This window comes from Sorex araneus, chromosome 1, assembly GCF_027595985.1.
Source record: "Sorex araneus isolate mSorAra2 chromosome 1, mSorAra2.pri, whole genome shotgun sequence".
Classification (NCBI taxonomy): domain Eukaryota; kingdom Metazoa; phylum Chordata; class Mammalia; order Eulipotyphla; family Soricidae; genus Sorex; species Sorex araneus.
In genome coordinates this window covers 236,053,551-236,074,942 of record NC_073302.1, presented here as the reverse complement: position 1 = coordinate 236,074,942, position 21,392 = coordinate 236,053,551, and the positions used below count along the sequence as shown (strand labels likewise).

Here is a 21,392-nt window from a genome sequence, read left to right as displayed (position 1 = left end):
AGTTAGAAAAGTTTGGACACATTCTTAGGAATCTAGATGGTCACGTGCAGAAGTGTGTGTGTATGCCCAGAAAATACCTGACACAATCTACTATCTCTCCTCTGACTGACCTTGATCTTCTACACAGGAATGAAAGAATACAACATAATTACTCATGTGCTGCTGGACCCACTATGAACAAAGTATCCCGTGGCAAGGATGGGATATATACTGGTTTAGTGCATTTAAAGAAATCTCTGTCTAAACATCTGCCTGCCACTAAATTAAGTCAAGACTTCAGTGTTCTATACAAAAAAGAATTCCAACCTTGGAGAATTACTTCAGCAATATCACTAAATGAACAGAAAAATAACAACAAAGCTTGAGTGATCAGCATGGGAGTTTTGACCTGCTCCGTTTCCGACCTGGGCCGGTTCACCCCTCCTTAGGCAACCTGGTGGTCCTCCGCTCCCGGAGGGTCACCATATTGATGCCGAACTTAGTGTGGACACCCGATCGGCATAGCACACTACAGCCCAGAACTCCTGGACCCAAGTGATCCTCCGGCCTCAGCCTCCCGAGTAGCTGGGACTACAGGCGCGCGAAGAAATGAACAGAAACTTTACCAAGGAAGAGATACGAATGGCCAAAAGGCACATGAAAAAGTGCTCTACATCACTAACCGTCAGAGAGATGCAGATCAAAACAACCATGAGATACCACCTCACACCACAGAGACTAGCACACATCCAAAAGAACAAAAGCAACCGCTGTTGGAGAGGATGTGGGGAGAAAGGGACCCTTCTACACTGCTGGTGGGAATGCCGGCTAGTTCAGCCCTTTTGGAAAACAGTATGGACGATTCTCAAAAAACTAGAGGTTGAGCTCCCATTTGACCCAGCAATACCACTGCTGGGAATATATCCCAGAAAAGCCAAAAAGTATAGTCGAAGTGACATATGCACTTATATGTTCACCGCAGCACTGTTTACAATAGCCAGAATCTGGAAAAAACCTGAGTGCCCTAGAACAGATGACTGGTTGAAGAAACTCTGGTACATCTATACAATGGAATACTATGCAGCTGTTAGAAAAAATGAGGTCATGACGTTTGCATATAAGTGGATCAACATGGAAAGTATCATGCTAAGTGAAATGAGTCAGAAAGAGAGAGACAGACATAGAAAGATTGCACTCATCTGTGGAATACAGAATAATAGACTATAAGACTAACGCCCAAGAATAGTAGAAATAAGTACCAGGAGATTGTCTCCATGGCTTGGAGGCTGGTCTCTCATTCTGGGTAACTCAGGGAAGGGACCACCAAGTAAAATGTGGTTGGAGGTCATGTGGGGGAAGGGTGATGTGGGCCGAATACAGACTAGAGACTGAACACAATGGCCACTCAACACCTTTATTGCAAACCACAACACCTAATCAGAGAGAGAGAACAAAAGGGAATTCCCTGCCATAGTGGCAGGGTGGGGTGGGGGGAGATGGGACTGGGGAGGAGGGGAGGGATGTTGGGTTTACTGGTGGTGGAGAATGGGCACTGGTGAAGGGATGGGTTATTGAACTTTGTATGGGGGAAACATGAGCACAAAGATGTATGGTTCTGTAACTGTACCCTCACAATGACTCTCTAATTAAAAATAAACTAATAAAAAAAAAGCTTGAGTGGGTGGTATCTTATTTTAAGAGTTATCACACTACAATGTTTGAAATGTCCTATGATAAACAAAAATTATAAGAAACCCATTCCAAGATTTATATGGTGGTAAATGACCTAGAATAACAAGTAAGATATTGAATTAATTTTAATTTTTTATTGAAATGTTCATGAATATTAGTTTGTCTAGCATTAAAGGTACTTACTGGCATAATCTATTTAAAACAAAACAATGGGATATGGAGTGGCAAGATTGGTGCTATCCAATTTCAAAAATTACTATGAAGTTAAAGTAATTAAAACAATGTGATATAGGGTCAGAGAGATGGCTCAAAGGGCTGAAATACATGCTTGGCATGTGGTGGGCTCAGGTTCAATCTTCAGCATTGCATAATATTATAAGTACCATCAGGAATAACCTCTGAGCACCAAGCCAAGGTCGCCCCTGAGCATTGCTTTGAATGTGACCCATAAATAAAAAGGAAAACAAGCAAACAAAACTCCAGTATGACATTGACAAAACAAGTTGGAAATAGGTCACAGAACAGAATAGGGAGATTAGATATTCTCATCTCCTACACAGATACAGTCAACTGATCCTTGACAAAGAAGCAGAGGCAGTATAATGGAGAAAAGTCTTTCAACAAATACTCCTGAAATAACTGGATAAGTACATGCAAAATATCACTCTAGACAATGACCTTACATCCTTATAAAAGTTAATTCGATTCAATGTTTGTTTGGAGTCACACCATATTTAGGGGCTACTCCTGCCCCCTCTCCCCCTACCCCCCAGATAATCTGGGATAGTTTCCTTGCAGACCCGTAGTGCTAGAGGACCAAATGGTGTCAGGGAGCAAATGTGGGGCTTCTGTATACAAGGCATGCACTCCAGCCCCTTGAGTTATCCTATCTCCATATCCCATTGTTTTGTTTTAAATGGACTATGCCAGTAAGTACCTTTAATGCTAGACAAACTAATATTCATGAACAGTCCAATAAAAAAATTAAAATTAATTAAAAATGAATTATAGACCTAAAAATAAACACACAACTATAAAACTCCTGGATGATAGGAACAGACCTAATAACCTTTTGTTTGATGATATTTTTCCAGATATACCCAAAGACAAAATCTGTGAAGGAAATCATTATAAGCTGAATTTATTTAAATTAAAGGAAAAAACTTTCACTCTGCTAGAGACAATCAAGTGTATGAGAAGCCAGAGTCTTCAATAAAATATTTACAAAAAAACATATCTTACAAAGGACTTTTACCTAAGATATACAGAGAACTCAGAACAAAGGAAAAAAGGAAAAGAGAACAAGATAACTGAAACACAGGCAAAAGATATGAACATATATTTTATCAAGGAAGATTCATAAATGTCAAATAAACATGCATGAAAGAGTTCAACAACATATGACAGTAGGAATTTCAAATTATGACAATCATGAGGTACTACTACTTGAATGGAAAAATTCTAAACTATTGATAATACCGTATGCTGATAAAGATGTACACTCTAGAAACTCCATTTGTTACTGGTAGGGATGTAAAATTGTATAGTCACTTTGCGAGAAAGATTGGCAGTTTCTTACAAAACTTTTACCTTAAGATGGTGTGACCACACTCCTTGGTATTTACCCAAACCTTTGAAAAAAATTAGCCACATAAAAACCTGTACATGAATGATTATAGCTGCTTTATTCATAATTATCAAAATATGGAAGCAACTAAAATGTTCTTTATTAGGTGAGTGAGTAAATAATCTATGTTGCCTCTAGACAGTGGAATATTATGCAATACTAATGACCAGTGAGCCATTGAAGCATAGAAATACAGGAAGTTTAACTGTAGGTTTCTAAGTCAAAGGCAATCTGAAAAGACTACCTACTATATGATTCCAAATATGCAAATTCTGGAAGAGGCAGAACTATGGAGACAAGAAAAAGACCAATGGTTGCCATAACTAACTTAATGATAGAACAATGATATGCTGACCCAGACTAACATTAGTTACCTGAAATACTATTTGCACATGAATAAACATTTTTTTTTTTGCTTTTTGGGGTCACACACAGTGTTGCTCAGGGGTTACTCCTGGCTCTGCACTCAGGAATTACTCCTGGTGGTGCTTGGGGGACCATATGGGATGCCGGGGATTGAACCCAGATCGGCCGCCTGCAAGACAATCGCCCTACCCACTGTGCTATCACTCCAGCCCCTGAATAAACATTTTTATTATAAAATGTATCTTATTTGTTGCAATAATAGTGTGCCTTCCACTAGACCAGAACCTTTCTGGGTACTAAAACCATAATTCATTCTTCAAATCCACATAATTTGTAGCAGAAAGTTTTGATGATGATGATCTTAGTGGATTATTCTTTTTTTCACTGAACATACTTTGTCCATATGGGTCTAACCAGTGAATGACTTTAGGTGGTTGCAATAGGCCTTGTATAATAAAAATAACTGAGTCATTCTCCTGTACTGAATACGACAGGCTAATAGCATTATCTCATTTGCATCCTTAATCTCTTGCACAGGTGCTGGCTCGGAGTGAGTCCACTCAGTAAATGTTTGCTAAGGCAACAATGAAGCTTGGCAGACTCTGGGAGCCATTTGGTCTGACTCTTATTTTCAGATAAGAAGAATAAGATTTAGAAAGGAACACTTCTTCAAGGAGCCGCACATTAACTAACAACAGAAAACTTCTTACTCTCTAGTGATCTCTCTGGTTCTGCCTACCCAAGAATTTTAGAAGTGCTTGAATATGAGAGCATATGTCATGTACCTAGTGCACGAAATTCAATAAATAGCAGTTTCCTTCATCTTTCTATTTTTTTTCCACTGGAAAAAAAAAGTCCATGACACATAAAGAAGTCTCTGTGCTCTGTGCTTTGAACAAACTGGTTTTATGTGTTAATATCAGCAAAGTAGTTTGACCTTTTCAAATGAAATTATATGACTACTTGAACTCATTCATTTCTGTTGTCTTTAGACTCCTTTAAAACAGATAATGTATTAGTAATGTCAAAAGTAAAGATATAGTCTAAAGTCTCATTATAAGGGTGAAATTTGATATTCTAGTAGGACAATCAATAGGAAGAGAAGAGACAATTCAGTCATTTGACCTTGCTAAACAAGATTGGGTGGTATTCATAAGTGGATACAGAGGGGAACAAGATGTGGTCTCTGACATTGTGGATTGCACAGTCAGGTCTGGGCAATAAGCAACTCACTTTTTCAGTACTGTATCACTGTCATCCCATTGCTCATCGATTTGCTCGAGTGGGCACCAGTAACATCTCTATTGTGAGAATTGCTGTTGCTGATTTTGGCATATCGAATATGCCATGAGTAGCTTGCCAGGCTCTGCTGTGTGGGTGGAATACTCTTGGAAGTTTGCCAGGCTCTCCGAGAAGGACGGAGGAATCGAACCCAGGTCGGCCGCGTGCAAGGCAAATGCCCTACTTGCTGTGTTATCACTCCAGCCAGTACACAAGGCCCAAATCTCCCAGATGTAACATTTGAGGAAGGCTGTGAACAAGCACCAAGAGAAATCTGCTGCTGGACTAGAAGAATTACAGAAAAGCAAGCAGGTAACACATAGTATGCACTAGCATTGCAGCAAAATAATTCTAGTAGTCTTTGAGACACAAGAGACCCTAGAGACACAAGAGTGTTTGAAATAACTCGCAGGCAAGGCTAAGTCACAGAGGGCCAAAATGAAGAGGTCAGGAGTTATCTGTGGGCAGTGGGAAGCTAGTGAATGTCAACACACAGAAGAGTAACATACATGCTTGCATACATAATCATGGATACACAACTGATTTTAGGGCAGAGGATGAGCTGAAGAGTGAGAGGATGGCTATAATCTAGGTGAGAGATGGCAAAGCAAAAGAGGCAGTGTAAGTGACGCCTGCCTTGGTCATTGATGGATGTGGAAACTACAAGGGTGGGGGGGAGATGAAGATGACTTAGATTCCAGGCTTTTGTGAAAATGACCTTTCACAAAGGAAACAGTGACAGAGGGAAGGCTAGGATATGGGAAAGATACTGAGCTCATGCTTGGCTCTGTTCTTCACACTGGGCCCTTGTGGTGTCTAATCCCATGTGGGACTGACCCAGCATACTTGTGACACAGGCGCGCTCACACGTTTAAAGACACAGTCATTGAACCAGTCATCCAGGGGGAATTCAGAGGCTTGCAAAAGAGAGGGTTTCATTTAAGATTGGGTCTGAGGAGGAGGAGCTGGCGTGGGGAAAAGTATGGTTGGAGCAGGGCAAGAAGTCATTGAAGAGGGTATCCCTGGAAGCTAAAGAAGCTAAAGGGCATCACCAAAGGAGAGGCAGCAGCTGGTGAGTGTGGCAGACGCTCAAGAAAGAGTAAGTGATCTGAAACCTAAAATAAGGCTTATATGCCTTCAAGGGGTTAGTAGTTAGCGAGGGCAGCTTTAGAGAGAGCTGCAGGAGGGGGACAAGCAGAAAATGGGTCTGGAGAAAGTGAAGACAGACCATGAGCATTTCCACTAGGAAGTTTAGCCAAGGAGCACTTCGGGGAGAACATGAGCCATTTACAACATTGCTTTATAATATTCACAATATTTCTCTAATATTGAAAAGGAAATAAAATAACTCATGAACTGACAGGTGATTTTCCTGGCTCCAAATGAAAGTCAACTGACTTCATGCTCAGCACAACGGCCCTGAGGCTCATCTTCGCAAGACCCAGTCCTGGCGACTGGGAATGAGAAACTGCTGGAAGGTTCTGGGCATGCTCAGCTAAGCAGAACTGGAGGCAGGAGGTGGTCAGAGGGAAAGAGAGCCAGACATCCACACAGCAGTGGGGATGCTCGAGAGGACACAGGGCCACGAGAAGGACACGGAACAGGCGGGGCAGCCTTCTTGCTGGGAGGGTCCGTGGTAATGAATGGGAGGAAGAAGACTGGTTTAGCCAAGACAGGGAGGAGCCTTACACAGCAGGGCCTCAGAGGCCCAGGGAGACACAGAAGTGCCCTGTGTGGAGATGGTGAGGAGGCCTGGAACTCATTCCCGCCTCCTATTTTTCATTTCAACCGCTCCACTGTAGACTGCTTAAAAGATCTCCCATGCTGCTTTAATGGCCAGTTTCCTGTGATATTTCTTATATTCTGCCAGAGGCATGGGAGGGAGAACAAGCAAGGGTAGGATACCCTCTAACGTGCAATCCTGATTAAAGCCGGCTCTGAACTTCTGCCCCTCCACTCACACTAGAGGTCCCCAGGCCCCTGGGCTTAGTGGTATTCAGGGTGTGGCCCAAACACTAGAGACAAAGCCCCAGAAAGGGGTGGGGGTGAGGGGTGAGATCAAAGGAAAGCCTTGGGGTGCAGCCACTCTTCCTCTGTGGGGTGGCCCTCAGGGCCTGGGAAAGGTCTCCCAGCTGCATGGGGGAGTTTACAAAACAGATTCTGCAAACAGGGTGGAGAGAGAGGCCAAGCTGTCAAGGCTGGTAGGGAACTCACAGTGCAGCCAGGGTGAGGCCTTTGGGAAATCACAGGCCAGCCACCAAGGAGGGGGGTGGGATGGGGGTGAGGGGGGTGGTGATGGGGGTGGGGTACCCCAGGTTTTGAAAGGAGAGAGAGTGGTGTAGTCACAGTTCAGAAAGGCCACCTCGAAGTCAAGAAAGCAGGGCCTCAGCTTCCCCCTGGGCTGTCCTAGCACAGCTGCCCGCCTGTGGCCTCTCCTCCAGCTCAGAAAGTTCCAGCTGTCCCCAGCAACTCGCCGTGAAGTGGCAGAAAACAGCGCAAGCGCCGACCTCTCCAGCTGTGCTTGGAGAACAGAGCCTGCAGATGTGGTCGGCAGGAACACGGATGTGTGAGTGGGACTGAAATTTGAAGAAGAAAACGCAATTTCATTGGAAAGAGAATTGACACAGAATACTATTCATGACCGTCAAGGTTTGTCAAAAGATAAGCTCCTCTGCCAAATCAATAAAAGCTAATATTCAACATTGGCCCCAAGTAAATAATTTTTCAAAAAACACTCAAAACTTAAGTCCATGTTTTCTGAGTTTCTTTGATATGTGGGGCTGCAGGTTCACCTTATATTCACATAAGGCCTGCGATGGCAACATCAGATGGGGTGTCTTTTGCTTTTCAGCTCTTCACAGCAATTACATTTAACAGAGATTTTCTCTAGTGAAAATGAATCACATTTGAAGCAACCAGAGGTTTCTGAGAGGGGTTTAAAGCGGAGAGCCAAGAACAAAACATTCCCTGGAGAGAGAGGGGGGTGGGCAAGTGTCTGGAGGGGCTAGAGCATGTGATGTCCCAAAATTATGGGTGTCTCTTGCTTCCTTTCCCTCTGTTATAGATGTGAGGCCCCTGCCCTGTCAGTGAGTGCTGGTCTCAAACATCTATCTGGATGCTCCCTGCAGTGACATCACCCCTTCCTGCTCTCGGAGCTGACTTCGCACTTCTGCTTCCATCTGAGACCCCTGCCCAGTTCCACCACTCATGCTACTTGCACAGCCCATTCTGCTCTTCCCACTCTCCTCAGACCCTCGCCGCTTCCCTTCTATGGAAACTGGGCCCACTCTGCTGGGCTCCCTCCCATAGCTGCTGGCTGCAACCATGGGGGAAGAGGACGGCCACCCAGCAGCGCAGACCCATAGTATGTGTATGTCATCTCAACATGTCAGTAAGCCCCTGCAACACCTGGTGCCCTTGTTTACATGAGACTCCTGCACAGTTTCCTGCACTTCTGAGCACAGTGTAAACACTGAATGTTAGCCACAGTCTATTATTCATCTGGCAAAGCAATGCTTGTTTATTTGCAAAGCACTGACAATACTTTAAATAATGCAACGCAGATATCCAATATAGATAACTGGATACATGAATAACATTTACAAATACACACTCATCTCTTCTCAGGCTGCTGTCCTAGTTTGTAGTTTCTAGTGTATTCTTCCCTCAAAGTTGAGACATGCCATTTTGAATTCCTGGCTGAGAAAGGTATTAAGAGCCCATGTTTAAAATGCAAATATTTTCACTAAATTAATATATGTTCATATAATTATATGAAAAATCATATTGGGACAGGAGCGATAGCAGAGTGGGTAGGACGTTTGCCTTGCACGTGGCCAACCCGGGTTTGATTTCTCCATCCCTCTTGGAGAGCCTGACAAGCTACTGAGAGTATCCCGCCCGCATGGCAGAGGCTGGCAAGCTCCCTGTGGTGTATTCAATATGCCAAAAACAGTAACAACAAGTCTCACAATGGAGACATTACTGGTGCCTGCTTGAGCAAATCAATGAGCAACGGGAGGACAATGCAATGCTACAGTGCTACATGTTGGACCAGCTATGTTGACATTTGTCTGTACCTCCAAGCCAATCTCTATACTAAAGACGCTACACTCAACTGAGGTTTGTGGTGGGATAGGGATGTCTTTCTTACTAATCTGGTTAAAAACTAACGAATGATGAAAAAGTTAAGAATTCGAGACAGCACATCAAAATGTCATCTTTTCTGAGCAGAGGGGCTAAGGTTTTTCCTTCCCTTGCATGCCAATGACCTTGGTTGGAACCTCTGGTACCTCACATGATCCCCAAGCCTCAGCCTCACTAGAAGTGAGCCCTGAGTGCAGAGCCAGGAGTAAGCCCTGAGCACTACTGGATGTATCCCCCAAACACCACTGCCAGCAGCAGTATTGCCACCAGCACCAAGTTGTTCTGGTCTGGGCAGCTGCTTCTACCTTTGTCAAGAGGTAAAGAAGGGGCTGTCTAAGAGACAGCACAGTGTGGAGGATGCTTGCTTTGCATATAGTCTACCTGGGTTCAGTACCTGAGCACTGCCAGGAGTGATCCCTGAGTGCAGAGCCAGGAATGATCCCTGAGCAATCCCAGGTGAGGCCCCCAAACAAAAACCAACCAAACAAAACCCAAAGAAGCAAGGAAGCCCTCAGTGCATCCACATCCCGGCTGAGGTGCCTTGCATGACTCTCACAGAAACTATAACTCAGCTCTCAACCTGGGCACAAGTGACATTCAGGATGAGCTCATTCTTAGAGCAAGGTGTGTGTGGAGGGCGGGGGAGAGGTGCTGCCCAGTGCATGACAGTGGATTTAGCAGCACCCTTGTCTCTCCATTAGATGCCAACAGCTTCATCTCGTTTGTGACAAGTGCAAATATGACCAGATGTTAAGAGGGCAACAAGCTGCTCTCCCTCTGGCCGTGAACTGGGGCATTCTGCAGGTGGAGGATTCTGCCTCTCTTTGTCTCTGTCTCAAAGAGAGGCCCTGGAGAGCCAGCTTTGATGAAGTGAACTGCAGGAGCAAGTGGCAGGTCCTGCTATTCTCTGACTGGGAATCAGTTCTGATTTCTTTCTAAAGAACAAAGTGCATTTTCAACTCTCATTTTAAGCTTTTTTTTTTTAAAGTTCCATGAAGTATAAGGTTCAAATGCAACAGGATTTTCTACCTATGCTTGTTTAGAAAGGTATAAAAGAAAGGTATGTCTCTAACCTTGGTAGAAGTCAAAATCAAAAAAATCACAAAGCAAGATAGACATCTTTCAAAGAATTCTAGCTGTGAAGAGAAAACTGAAAAGTACTCCAAATTGTATTTCACAGGCAGATTGCAGCTCTCCTTGGAAGCTCCACAAGTCCTGGCTGAGTCCCAGCACAGCCTTGCCCTGGCTGCAAGTGGGCAAATGATTTTCCACATATGAAACAAAGTCAGAGCTTTCCTTTTTGAGAATTTGAATGAGGAAGAAGTTATAAAATGCTTGCACATCATGAGTATTCAATACACGGTAAACACTTTGTGTTTTAAAGAAATAAAAACATGTACCTAATTTTTCCCCTTATTTCCCATTCCCACGCCACCAGGTCTGTTTGCTTAATGGACATCACACTATGTTTGACACCACACCACGTTTCTTCCCGAGAAAGAAGGATATTTCTTCTCAGCCGGCGTGGGGATATAGCTTAGTTCAGTCAGAGAGATGGCTACCATTTTGATTGCCTTCAATATTTCAACAAAATACTATTCTTGTTAGGATCACCCACAAAAGTCCGACCCATTAAGAAGGAACCATTACATATTGCTGCGGCCGCGCGGTTTTGGGTTTCTGTCTAAAGTCCAGGGAAAAAGTTGAAGGAGAGAGAGAGAGATTTCTGCACGGGGGACCTGGCGGAAACTCTCAAGTCACATACTGCAGGTTGCTGGTGGGATGCTGGTGTCCCAAGCAGCTTCCTCCTCTTCGTCAGTCATTCTGGGGGTGCAGGCACGGAGAAATGGGAAAGCCCACGTGGCTGCACTCTCTTTAAGTGTCCGATGTGGGCGGAGACCGGTACTTCCCCGCCCTCGATCCCCCGCCAGCTGCGCCGCGCGTTTGGGTGCGTCTCTCCATTTTGTGCTCAGAGAAGTGGGGAAAAATTAGGTACATGGACCAGCGGGACGCTGGTGGTATCTCGAACCGGAGCCGATATCAGCGCAAGACCTTTGGTTCCAGAAACTGCTTGCAGACACTCTACTAGACTATCAACTAAGCCAGAGCCCCACTCCGGCTGATGACGGGAAATAACCATCCTCTTCGGTTTTTCTCCCTTTGTCAGACAGCGTGGCAATTACTAAACAGGCGTGAACTCGGTGGCGCGGGGCAAGGGGGAAAAAGAAAAGTTATGTAACAAACAGCAGGACTTAATATCTCTATATTCTTAGTAATGGAGAACTATCAAATGCCTCATTGGCAATAGGACTGTCTTTTTCTTTTTGGGGGGAAACCCCAGCAACGGTAGTGAGTTGTGTGTTGAAACATGGAATGTAATCGAGATAAGCGTGAATGAAGTGAAACTTATCACGTACAAGGGTGGGGACTAGGGAGGTGGGAGGGGGCGGCAGATATACTGGGGGGGTTGATGATGGAAGATGGGCACTGGTGAAGGGAAGGGTGTTTGAATATTGTATAACTGACATAATCCTGAGAACTTTGTAACCCTCCACTTGGTGATTCAATAAAAAAAAAAAAAAGAAATAAAAACATACTACTTTGAGGTAAGAATTTATTTTATTTTTGTTCAGGGGCCACACCCAGAGGTGCTTAGGCCTGGCTCTGTTGCTTGGGGGTCACTTCTGGTACCACTTGGGAGGGATAACTGGGCACAGTACTGGTGATCAAATCTGGGCCTCTCACATGAAAAGCACAGTCCAGAACTCTGAGCCCTCTCCCTAGCCAAAGGATTTATATTTCTTTATTGATTCATATTTTGGGGGTTAAGGTTTGAGCCACATCTGCTCTGCTCAGAGTTTACTCCTGGCTTAGAGTTCAGGGATTACTCCTGATGATGATCAGGGGAGTGTATGGAGTGCCAAGATAAAACCCAGGTTGGCTGCATGCAAGGCAGTGTCTTACCAGCAGTACTATCTCTCCCGTTCCACAGACTCAGATTTTTAAAGTTGGAAGTGACCACCTTTTCCATGTCACCCTATTGCCCAAGGTTTCAGTCTAGTTAAGTGTCACACTTAACTAGATTGTGTTATAACTTATTGTGTTATAAGACATAACACAGGGGCTGGAGTGATAGCATAGCGGGTAGGGCGTTTGCCTTGCACGTGGTCGACCTGGGTTCAAATCCCAGCATCCCATATGGCCCCTGAGCACTGCCAGGAGTAATTCCTGAGTGCAGAGCCAGGAGTAACCCCTGTGCATCACCAGGTGTGACCCAAAAAGCAAAAAAATAAAAAAGACATAACACAATATATTATATTGTACTTTTTCTGTTATTTAATGTTCTAAGGGGCTAGAGTGTTAATATTCATTATTTAATAGTGTTTATAGTACTAATATTATTAACATACTCATATCAAATATGTGCCTTTCTATAAATAAATAAATTGTAAAACTATTTTTTGTGTTTATGGACCACACCAAACAGTGTTTAGGGCTTACTCCTGGTTCTGCTCTTAGGGATCACTCATGGCAGGCATAGAGGACTATATTGAATGCCAGAATCAAAGGTAGGTTAGCTGTGTCTAGGGAAGTTACCCACTGCACTATTTCTTTAGACCCTGTAAATTAATTTTTGTCAGCACTTTCTCATCCGACCCCATAGTAAATAACTGTCATTAATTATCATTTTAAATACAAAGGACAGTGACAATATGTTTATAATCTTAATGAATTCCATCTCTCCATAAAATAATATTAATAACACTGAATAATCAAGTAGATATTAACAACAAAAGATATGGAGATATTTTCTTGGTCTACCATTAAAGGAGAAATTTTGAGAAGGTCATATATTAGTATTTAGAGTGAATACTGCCAACCAAAAATACTAACAGAACATACTACTTCAGGATTTCTTTCCAGGGGCTTTGATTTGCTGCAAACCCATTTGCCTTAGAAGTGACAACTTTGCAAGTTATTTTGAAACCTTAGCTATTCCTGCATTCTGACAAAGTTACAGTTTCAATTAACTCATCTAGGTATTTAGATTTGCAATTAGCTATTCATTACTCACAGGGGAAAACATTTTTCAATTAAAAAATCAAACAATTACAATGTTGTTGCTAAAATAATGAAACAGCACTATTCTGCCTTGCAGAGACGATCATTTAGAGACTCTCTTTGCACCCACATTGTTCAAATTGCAGAAGCAGCAGGAGACATAATGAGTCTCCATTTTTGGAGGTTCACACCATCAGCAAACACAGCAAACCTGTCTAATGTTGGAGATTGAGAAAGGAGAGTGATGCACTCACACACCAGGTTTGGGCTTAATGGCCTTGGACATACTTGGACAATAAAGTTTTCCAAATCAATCAAAAAATTCAATACACTAAAGCAACTTTGCCAGCGTAATCTGGGACTTAGGCCAATCAATGTCTCTTCACATAGGAGAGACATCTCCAAAACATCAGAGGTGAGCAAAATTCTGATGCGCAACATTTGCAGAAGACCTTCAGCTCCAGTCTCCATTGTTTACCTGGCAGAAGTTACCTGCCCTCTGGCCATGGTTCCCTTTAGGGTTTGGCATGAGTTTAGCATTTGAAATATGCATGAGAAATGGAAAACCTGCAATGCCTGAAAAATAGAACACACCAGTTCCCTCACTAGGTCTGTAGCACATGAAGAAGGGAATGAATAAGAATATAACCTACTGCTCTCCAGGTATCAATCACTACAGACCACATATGTGGGGGAATGTCTAATTAACCACCCATCAATCTTAAAGTTTTAAAAGTGCTGTCATTTCTTTGGGCTGCACGTCTTCTGTCTACTTTCCTCTAGCTATTTGTAAGGATTGAATCTGCATGTTGGTGAAACTCATAAAAAGGGGAAATCAATTCCACACAAGACCTCTCTAGAAAAAATGCCTCCATTTTTGCCTACCCACGCTGCCCATTTCCTTTGATCCACCCTGCTGTGACTACTCCTTTGGCCTCTATTCCACCCATGACTGGAAGCCCTAAGAATGTTAGTCTGCACACCTCGAGCCAAATTATTTTGTACTTCATAATATTTTTGGAGATATGACTGTCATAAGAATTAGTCCAATTATAACAACCTCCTGCCACTCTCATCATTTTTCTATAAGCTGGGCCCTCATCAAGAGCACTGTGATCTCTGATATTGCTACACTTCCCATATTAATGCCTTGTAAGGTATGACTGCATGGACACTACTAGAGATTCAGAAGTTCGGGGTTGGGGGGTCATAGGCTCCCTAAGATAAGGCTTCCTGATTTTTTCTAGCTGGCATGAGACTTTTGATCCAGAACTTTACATCTGTAAATATATACATTTTATATATACATATGTGATTTATAAATGATTTTATGCAAATTGTACTAACTCGTTCCTATAACACTTCTGAAAGCATCTTTATTAAAAGAGAGGCGACTCATTAAAGTCCGGAAATTAGTCAAAGGCATTTCAGATTCACATGCAGTCATGAATAGATGAGGATTTATCCCCCACACGTTGGTGATTCAAAGTTTGACTCAATAAGCCATATGCAATATTCTATAAATAGAACTACATAACCAGAGACAATGTTTGCCATTGCAATTCTGATTTCTAGAGGTATAAGAAATTTTTACTCTTAGGTTTACAATGCCATCCTTAATTAATATATTAGCATAAAGTTTGAAGAATGACAAAATAAGTATAAAAAGTAATATTAAATAATTATTAAGTTTAGTAAGATTGCAGGAGATAAGGATAACTCACACAAACATTTATATTCCAGCAATGAACTAGAAATGAGGAAAGTGAAGTGATTAAAACCAGTGCTATTTATAACAGGATCACTGTAGCGCTGTCATCCCATTGTTCATCAATTTGTTCAAGTGGGCACCAGTAACGTCTCCATTGTGAGACTTGTTACTGTTTTTGGCATATTGAATATGCCATACATAGCTTGCCAGGCTCTGCCGTGCAGGCGGGATACTCTCAGTAGCTTGCTGGGCTCTCCGAGAAGATGGAGGAATAGAACCCAGGTCGGCCACGTGCAAGGCAAATGCCCTACCCTCTGTGCTATCACTCCAGTCCATAATAACATCACAAAACACAAAAGTTACAAAGTACTTTCAGAGATGTATAATATTCATATACTGAAAATCATAAGTTGGAGTTAAAAGGAAACTAAGTAAACAGAGAGAGATCTATATAGAGAGTATATTTATGAATTAGAAAACAGTGTTAATATATCAATTCTCAACAAACTATCTATAGATTCAACACAACTCAAACCAATAGACCAGTATATATATATATATATATATATAGGGTCACACCCGGCAATGCACAGGGATTACTCCTTACTTTGCACTCTTGGAGGTGCTCAGGGGACGATATGGGATGGTGGAAATCAAACCCAGGTCGGCCACGTGTAAGGCAACTGCCCTACCCGCTGTACTATCACTCCGGCCCCTAGACCAGAATATTTTTTTTTTAAATTTATTTATTTTTAATTAGAGAATCACCGTGAGGGTACAGTTACAGATTTATACACTTTTGTGCTTATACTTCCCTCATACAAAGTTTGGAACCCATCCCTTCACCAGTGCCCATTCTCCACCACCCGTAAACCCAGTGTCCCTCCCACCCTCCCCAATCCCATCTCCCCCCCACCCCACCCTGCCACTGTGGCAAGGCATTCCCTTCTGTTTTCTCTCTCTAATTAGCTGTTGTGGTTTGCAATAAAGGTGTTGAGTGGCCGCTGTGCTCAGTCTCTAGCCCTCATTCAGCCCGCAACTCCCTTCCCCCACATGGCCTTCGACTACAATGTAGTTGGTGATCGCTTCTCTGAGTTGACCTTTCCCCGGAACGTGAGGCCAGCCTCGAAGCCATGGAGTCAACCTCCTGGTACTTATTTCTACAGTTCTTGAGTGTTAGTCTCCCACTCTGTTATTCTATATACCATAGATGAGTGCAATCTTTCTATGTCTGTCTCTCTCTTTCTGACTCATTTCACTCAGCATGAAACTTTTCATGCCCATCCACTTAACTACAAAATTCTTGACCTCCTTTTTTCTAACAGCTGCATAGTATTCCATTGTATAGATGTACCAAAGTTTCCTCAACCAGTCATCCGTTCTGGGGCATTCGGGTTTTTTCCAGATTCTGGCTATTGTAAACAGTGCTGCGATGAACATACATGTGCAGATGTTGTTTCGATTGTACTTTTTTGCCTCTCTGGGATATATTCCCAGCAGTTAGACCAGAATATTTTTAAAAATAGATATTGACAAGTTATTCTAAAATTTGAAATACAAAAAGGCAGAGGAACTAAGTTCACCAAACAATTGATTAAAAAAAAACCTAGTTGGAATAATGACACTGCTAGACTCCAACATACATATAAAGTTGTATAATCAAGTCTCTTCCTTGAAGGGAGAGACACACCGATAACAGAAATAGACTAGAACATAGAAATACATGATTGGCAGTTCTCAGCCAACTGGGCTGCATTTTAATATTGGGGCCTAAGGCCCCTGCTGTCCTGGTGTACACTAGGTCCTGGTGTACACATGGACCATGGGCTCCCTTACTTCTGTACTATTTCTCTGGCCCTTTTTGGTTTTGTTTTTATAGGCCTTATTTGGTATGGCTCCATGCTTGGCAGATCCTTCAGGTCATGACGGGGGGACGATGAGGTGCTAGAAATAAAACCAGGGACTCCCTTGTCAAAAGCATTCACTCCAATCCTTCAAAATATCTCCCTAGCCCTTGGTGGTTTCTGAAAGAGCTAAAATGTCACGTAGTATGTGGGTTGCATAATCCCATCCCTCAGAGTTTACTCAAAAGAAATGAAAATTTATGTACTCACATAACTTCTTGAATATGAATATTTAAATTAGCACATTAACCACTCCAGCCTAACACCCAAATGGCCTTAAACTGCAAAAGAATAGGTATCAAGATATCAAGCGATGAAAGACTACATAGTGACTGTTTTTGTTGGTAAATACACATAAATAAATCTTCAATGCATTATAAAGTGAAAGAAGATAGACTCAAAAGGCACGATTTCAGTTATATAATCTGCAGAAGGCAAAAAACTATAGCCACAAAGACCAAAACAGTGGTTTCCAGGGGTGGGAAATATGGGTAGAGGGAGATAAGAAGGGGAATCAGCAAAATGAGGAGGATGAAGAGGACAAAGATGAGGAAGATGTTTCATATCTTGTGTGTAGAATTTATCAAAGCTCAAAGCTGCACATTAGAGACTGATTTACCTTTAAAAAATGCCAACTAGTAAAAAGACCCTTAGTTAAAACCAAGAGGGAAGTTATAGGATGAGGAGCAGATTGAACTGCTCCTACCAAGAGGAAGGCGTCCTCTGTGTGGACTGTTTCAAGGCAAGCACCTTAACCCTAGTTCTATCTCCCCAATCACATTTTTAAATGCCCAAGTAGAATATGCTAGAGTACTTGGTTAATCTAGTTCAATCCATAACTAACTGTGAGGCAGTGGAAAATAACTCATCCATTCCCCATAACTAACAGTTATCTCCAGGTCTGACCTCTCTTCAGGGCTTTTGTTTGGAAACTTCAAATTCCTACGCAGATACATATAGCCCTAACTGCCATCAAACTGCTCAGGGATATTGATTACATTAGTATTATCATCCAAATTGTAATCAGGAGTAATTTGCTCAGGTGTTCATACTTCATTTCTTCAACTAGATTTCTCCAACCAGCTATGACTTCTTAAAAGGAAAGAAATTCTCCCTAAATACATATTTTTTCTAATAGCATATTTCACATAGCAAGGACTTAAACAGTCCAGATTGCTGATACCATTATTTGTGTCTACACAGCCAGCTGGTTGATGTAAACATCTTGATTTTGCAAACAAACAAAAAACAACCAAGCTGGATATGCTCAAAGAGTGTCTTAGTAATTTCCCTGCACACTCAGGAAGGGCAAATTGTGTTGCTTCCTTCCACTAACCCATCTATGTCCTAATCACATCTTGTTTGTTTGTTTGTTTGTTTGTTTGCATCATTTAACTCTGAGAAAACCATCACCTCTTTCATTCTTCCACCTTTCCCCAATATATTCTCTGATGTCCCTTACTAAGATTTAAGCTCCATTATCTGGGGTTGATTATGCTGATTTTATTTAGAGCCTGGACCCATGCCTCGCATGCAGTAGGCACTCAATACATCCTTGCTCAATCACTGAATTTGCTCCTCAACACTGAGATACCTCCTGGAGACTGAGCAATTGTAAGAAACAAAAACACCTCAAAATGTTTTACCTGCAAAGAGGTTCTACAAGGTCCTTTTCAAGAAAATCATGATCTTTCTTGACAGCCACAATGTTGATAGGAAACTGTGAATCTGAAGGAGAAAAAGAGAGACAAAGGACTTTATGTGTATCGTTTTACCTGAATGGGCCCCAGTATCCCCAGGTTGCCACCTCTCTGCACAAATCACTGATCTTAATGGCTGTTTCTTTCCACTGATGGGTGTTTTGGTAATGTTTAAGATAGAAGCTTTATTTTTATCACAATAAATGCTTTCCGTGTACAGAGAAGTGTGAAATATGAGAATAACCAAGTACTTAACCTTGGATAAGATGAAATACTAAGTGCCTGCATTTTTGCAGTTCATTATTATCAAAGACATTGGCCTGTTTAGAGAAGAGCTTTTACACTCTTGCCATCTCCTGAAGACACAGGTCACTGACTTCTGTCCTAACAGTTCATGAATTATTTAATTTGGCAGATTCCTTTCTTCCCCTCAGAAAGGAAATTCCTAAAAATACCCAAAGCTCAGCGGCCTCAAATATTTTCTTTTGTAGCAAAAATTTTGAGTCACTTTCAAGTATCAGCAAAACTACTCTTTCTCTAAAGAGAAAAAGAAGCCCAATGACATGACTTCTCCCACAGACCCTTTATGGCAATTGTGGAGGTCACAGGCAATACACAGTGTTCACTCTAGGGATTTCAGTTACAGAGGCAAAAATATGGAGATCACTGTAATACAGGCCATGGTCAAACCTAGCAATACAAATTCATTATCATTATTCTGCTATTCTTTCTCATTCTCATGTTTTTGCACTGGCTCTTCTATGCCAATGATAATAAATATGAGTATCTAAATCTTATGTGAATTAGAAACAAAAACAATTCCTCTTCTGGTGAAAAAAAAATAATAATGTAAGTGAATTCCAGATGGTGTCAGAATGAAGACTATTTCACCCTGCTTGAGAGTGTGTGTGTGTGTGTGTGTGTGTGCACGCGCGCGCGCGTATGTGTGTGTACATGTGTGTGTGTGCATGCGTACATGTGTGCACTTGTGAGTGGAAAATATAAATAGGCCCAGCTGCCCTCATGTTGAATCCTAACTGCCACTTGAAGTGTTAAGTACCTAACCACTTCTGGGCCTCTGCTTTATCATCTGTAAAATGGAAATAATGGAATTAAACCCACCATAATGTGCTGTAAAGAATAAGTGACTACCATATGTAAAAATCCTTAAACATAATTGCTTACTAGCACATAGAAAGCTGTATATAAACATTTGCTCTCATCTTTGTTACATTTATGCAATGCACGTGGCTTAACCATAATCTGACAAGGACATTTCACTTATAAAATATCTTCTTATTCATTTATGACTTCATATTTAAATCTCATAATATTTTGAGCTACAAGGGGGTTCACAGTATAGCAGAAAATGCACAGCATTAAGCTCCTCTAGAGATGAGTATTTTAATTCTAGCTCTCCCCGCTTCTAACTCTGGAGACACCACTCAGATCTTTGGGTGGCTCTTTTATGTTAGTAAACTGGTGGACAGATGTGGGAGTGAGGGTCATTTATAGCAAAATTCAAACATCACTCTCTTAGTAGTAATACTCTATGAAACTTTTATCTGAGTTTCTGGACTTCAAAGTTTGTTCAGGAATAACCTCTCCTTTATCTCACAGAAGTAAAACATGTATTTCTTTTTAACTATAAAAGTGAGGGGTCTGAGACGTTGTACAGAGAGAAGGGCAATTGTCTTACCCATGGTCAAACCAAGTTGGATCTCCAGCACACTATGAGGTCCCCCAGGCACTACCAGGATTGATTACTAAGTGCATCACCACAAGTCAGTGCTGAGCACTGCTGGGTGAGGCCCCAAACCTAAACCAAACAAACTATAAACTGAGCTCCACCCAACTGGATGACGTTCACCAGTGAGTAAATTCATTTTGTTGATTCTTTCCATCCTAGGTAAATGTTGTGCCATCAGGAAGCTGATACTGCCGGAGTGCTAGATATTCTCTGGTTAGCCCACAGGGTCCTCTCCACTTCTCTCTGTACGCTGGCTGGACACAGGGAGGGAGGAAGAAGTGAGGGAATTTGCCTGCCTGGTTCTCTCCATGTGTGGATGCCCCTTGAGAACTTTGTCCTCTAGTCCTAAAACCTGCGCTCTGATTCCCTTTCCACTCGCTCTGCCTCTCCCTCTGGCCTTGACAGTGACAGCGCTGCAGTTGGGCTGGGCTCCCGTTCTTTCTTAGAACTTCCTAGATCCTGTCCACAATTTCATCATGTAGGATTTTTGAGCTAAGTCCACCCCAGATGATCTCCAGTGTGCTATCTTCTTACTCTCAGGATCCTAACTAGCTCATAATATTTAAAGGCTACTCAAAAACTCCTCAAGGAGTTAGAGGGATAGTATGGGGTACAGTGCTTGCCTTCCATATCGCTGATGCCGGTTCAATCCCTGGCACCACATTTAGGTCCCTGAGCACTATCAGGAGTGACCCCTGAGCACAGAGTCAGGAGTGAGCCCCAAGCACAGACAGGTATGACACTCAAAACAAAAACAAAACATTCAAAATGAAGTAGCTGAAATCTTTGCTTTGTACTTTCAAGAAAATAGAGTATTGAAGAAAAAATAAAACAAGAAAAGAGACTAAGGAAGGCAACAAATGAAAGATGCTCATATCAGAGCAAGTCTTTTGGTTGTTTTAGCTTTTTATTTTTTTTTTGGTGGGAATAGGGAAGCTTCCTAGCTATGTTGGGGACCACCAGAACTACAACTGGAGGTGCTTGGGAGGCCACATGGTCCTGGAGATAGAATCTGGGACCTGTGCACAAAAGACAAAACACTCCAGTCCTCTGAGTTCTCCCTCCACCGCCCAAATATTCATTTTTAGAGTTTAATTTTTCATTCATGTATCTTTATTTATTTGGAAAGGGTGCCATACCCAGTGGTATTTAATGGAACATGCAATACAAGGGA

General features: G+C 42.1%; 1 protein-coding gene across 5 annotated transcripts in view; it reads right to left on the bottom strand.

The window, feature by feature from the left end:
* Window positions 1–21,392, bottom strand: part of STARD13 (StAR related lipid transfer domain containing 13) — a 260,589-nt gene that overhangs the window by 48,542 nt on the left and 190,655 nt on the right. For all 5 annotated transcript variants that reach the window (XM_055137496.1, XM_055137511.1, XM_055137490.1 and 2 more), the window contains exon 3: window positions 18,415–18,496. In XM_055137496.1, the coding sequence (XP_054993471.1) occupies window positions 18,415–18,496 (82 nt within the window). The remainder of the gene's footprint in view (window positions 1–18,414; window positions 18,497–21,392) is intronic.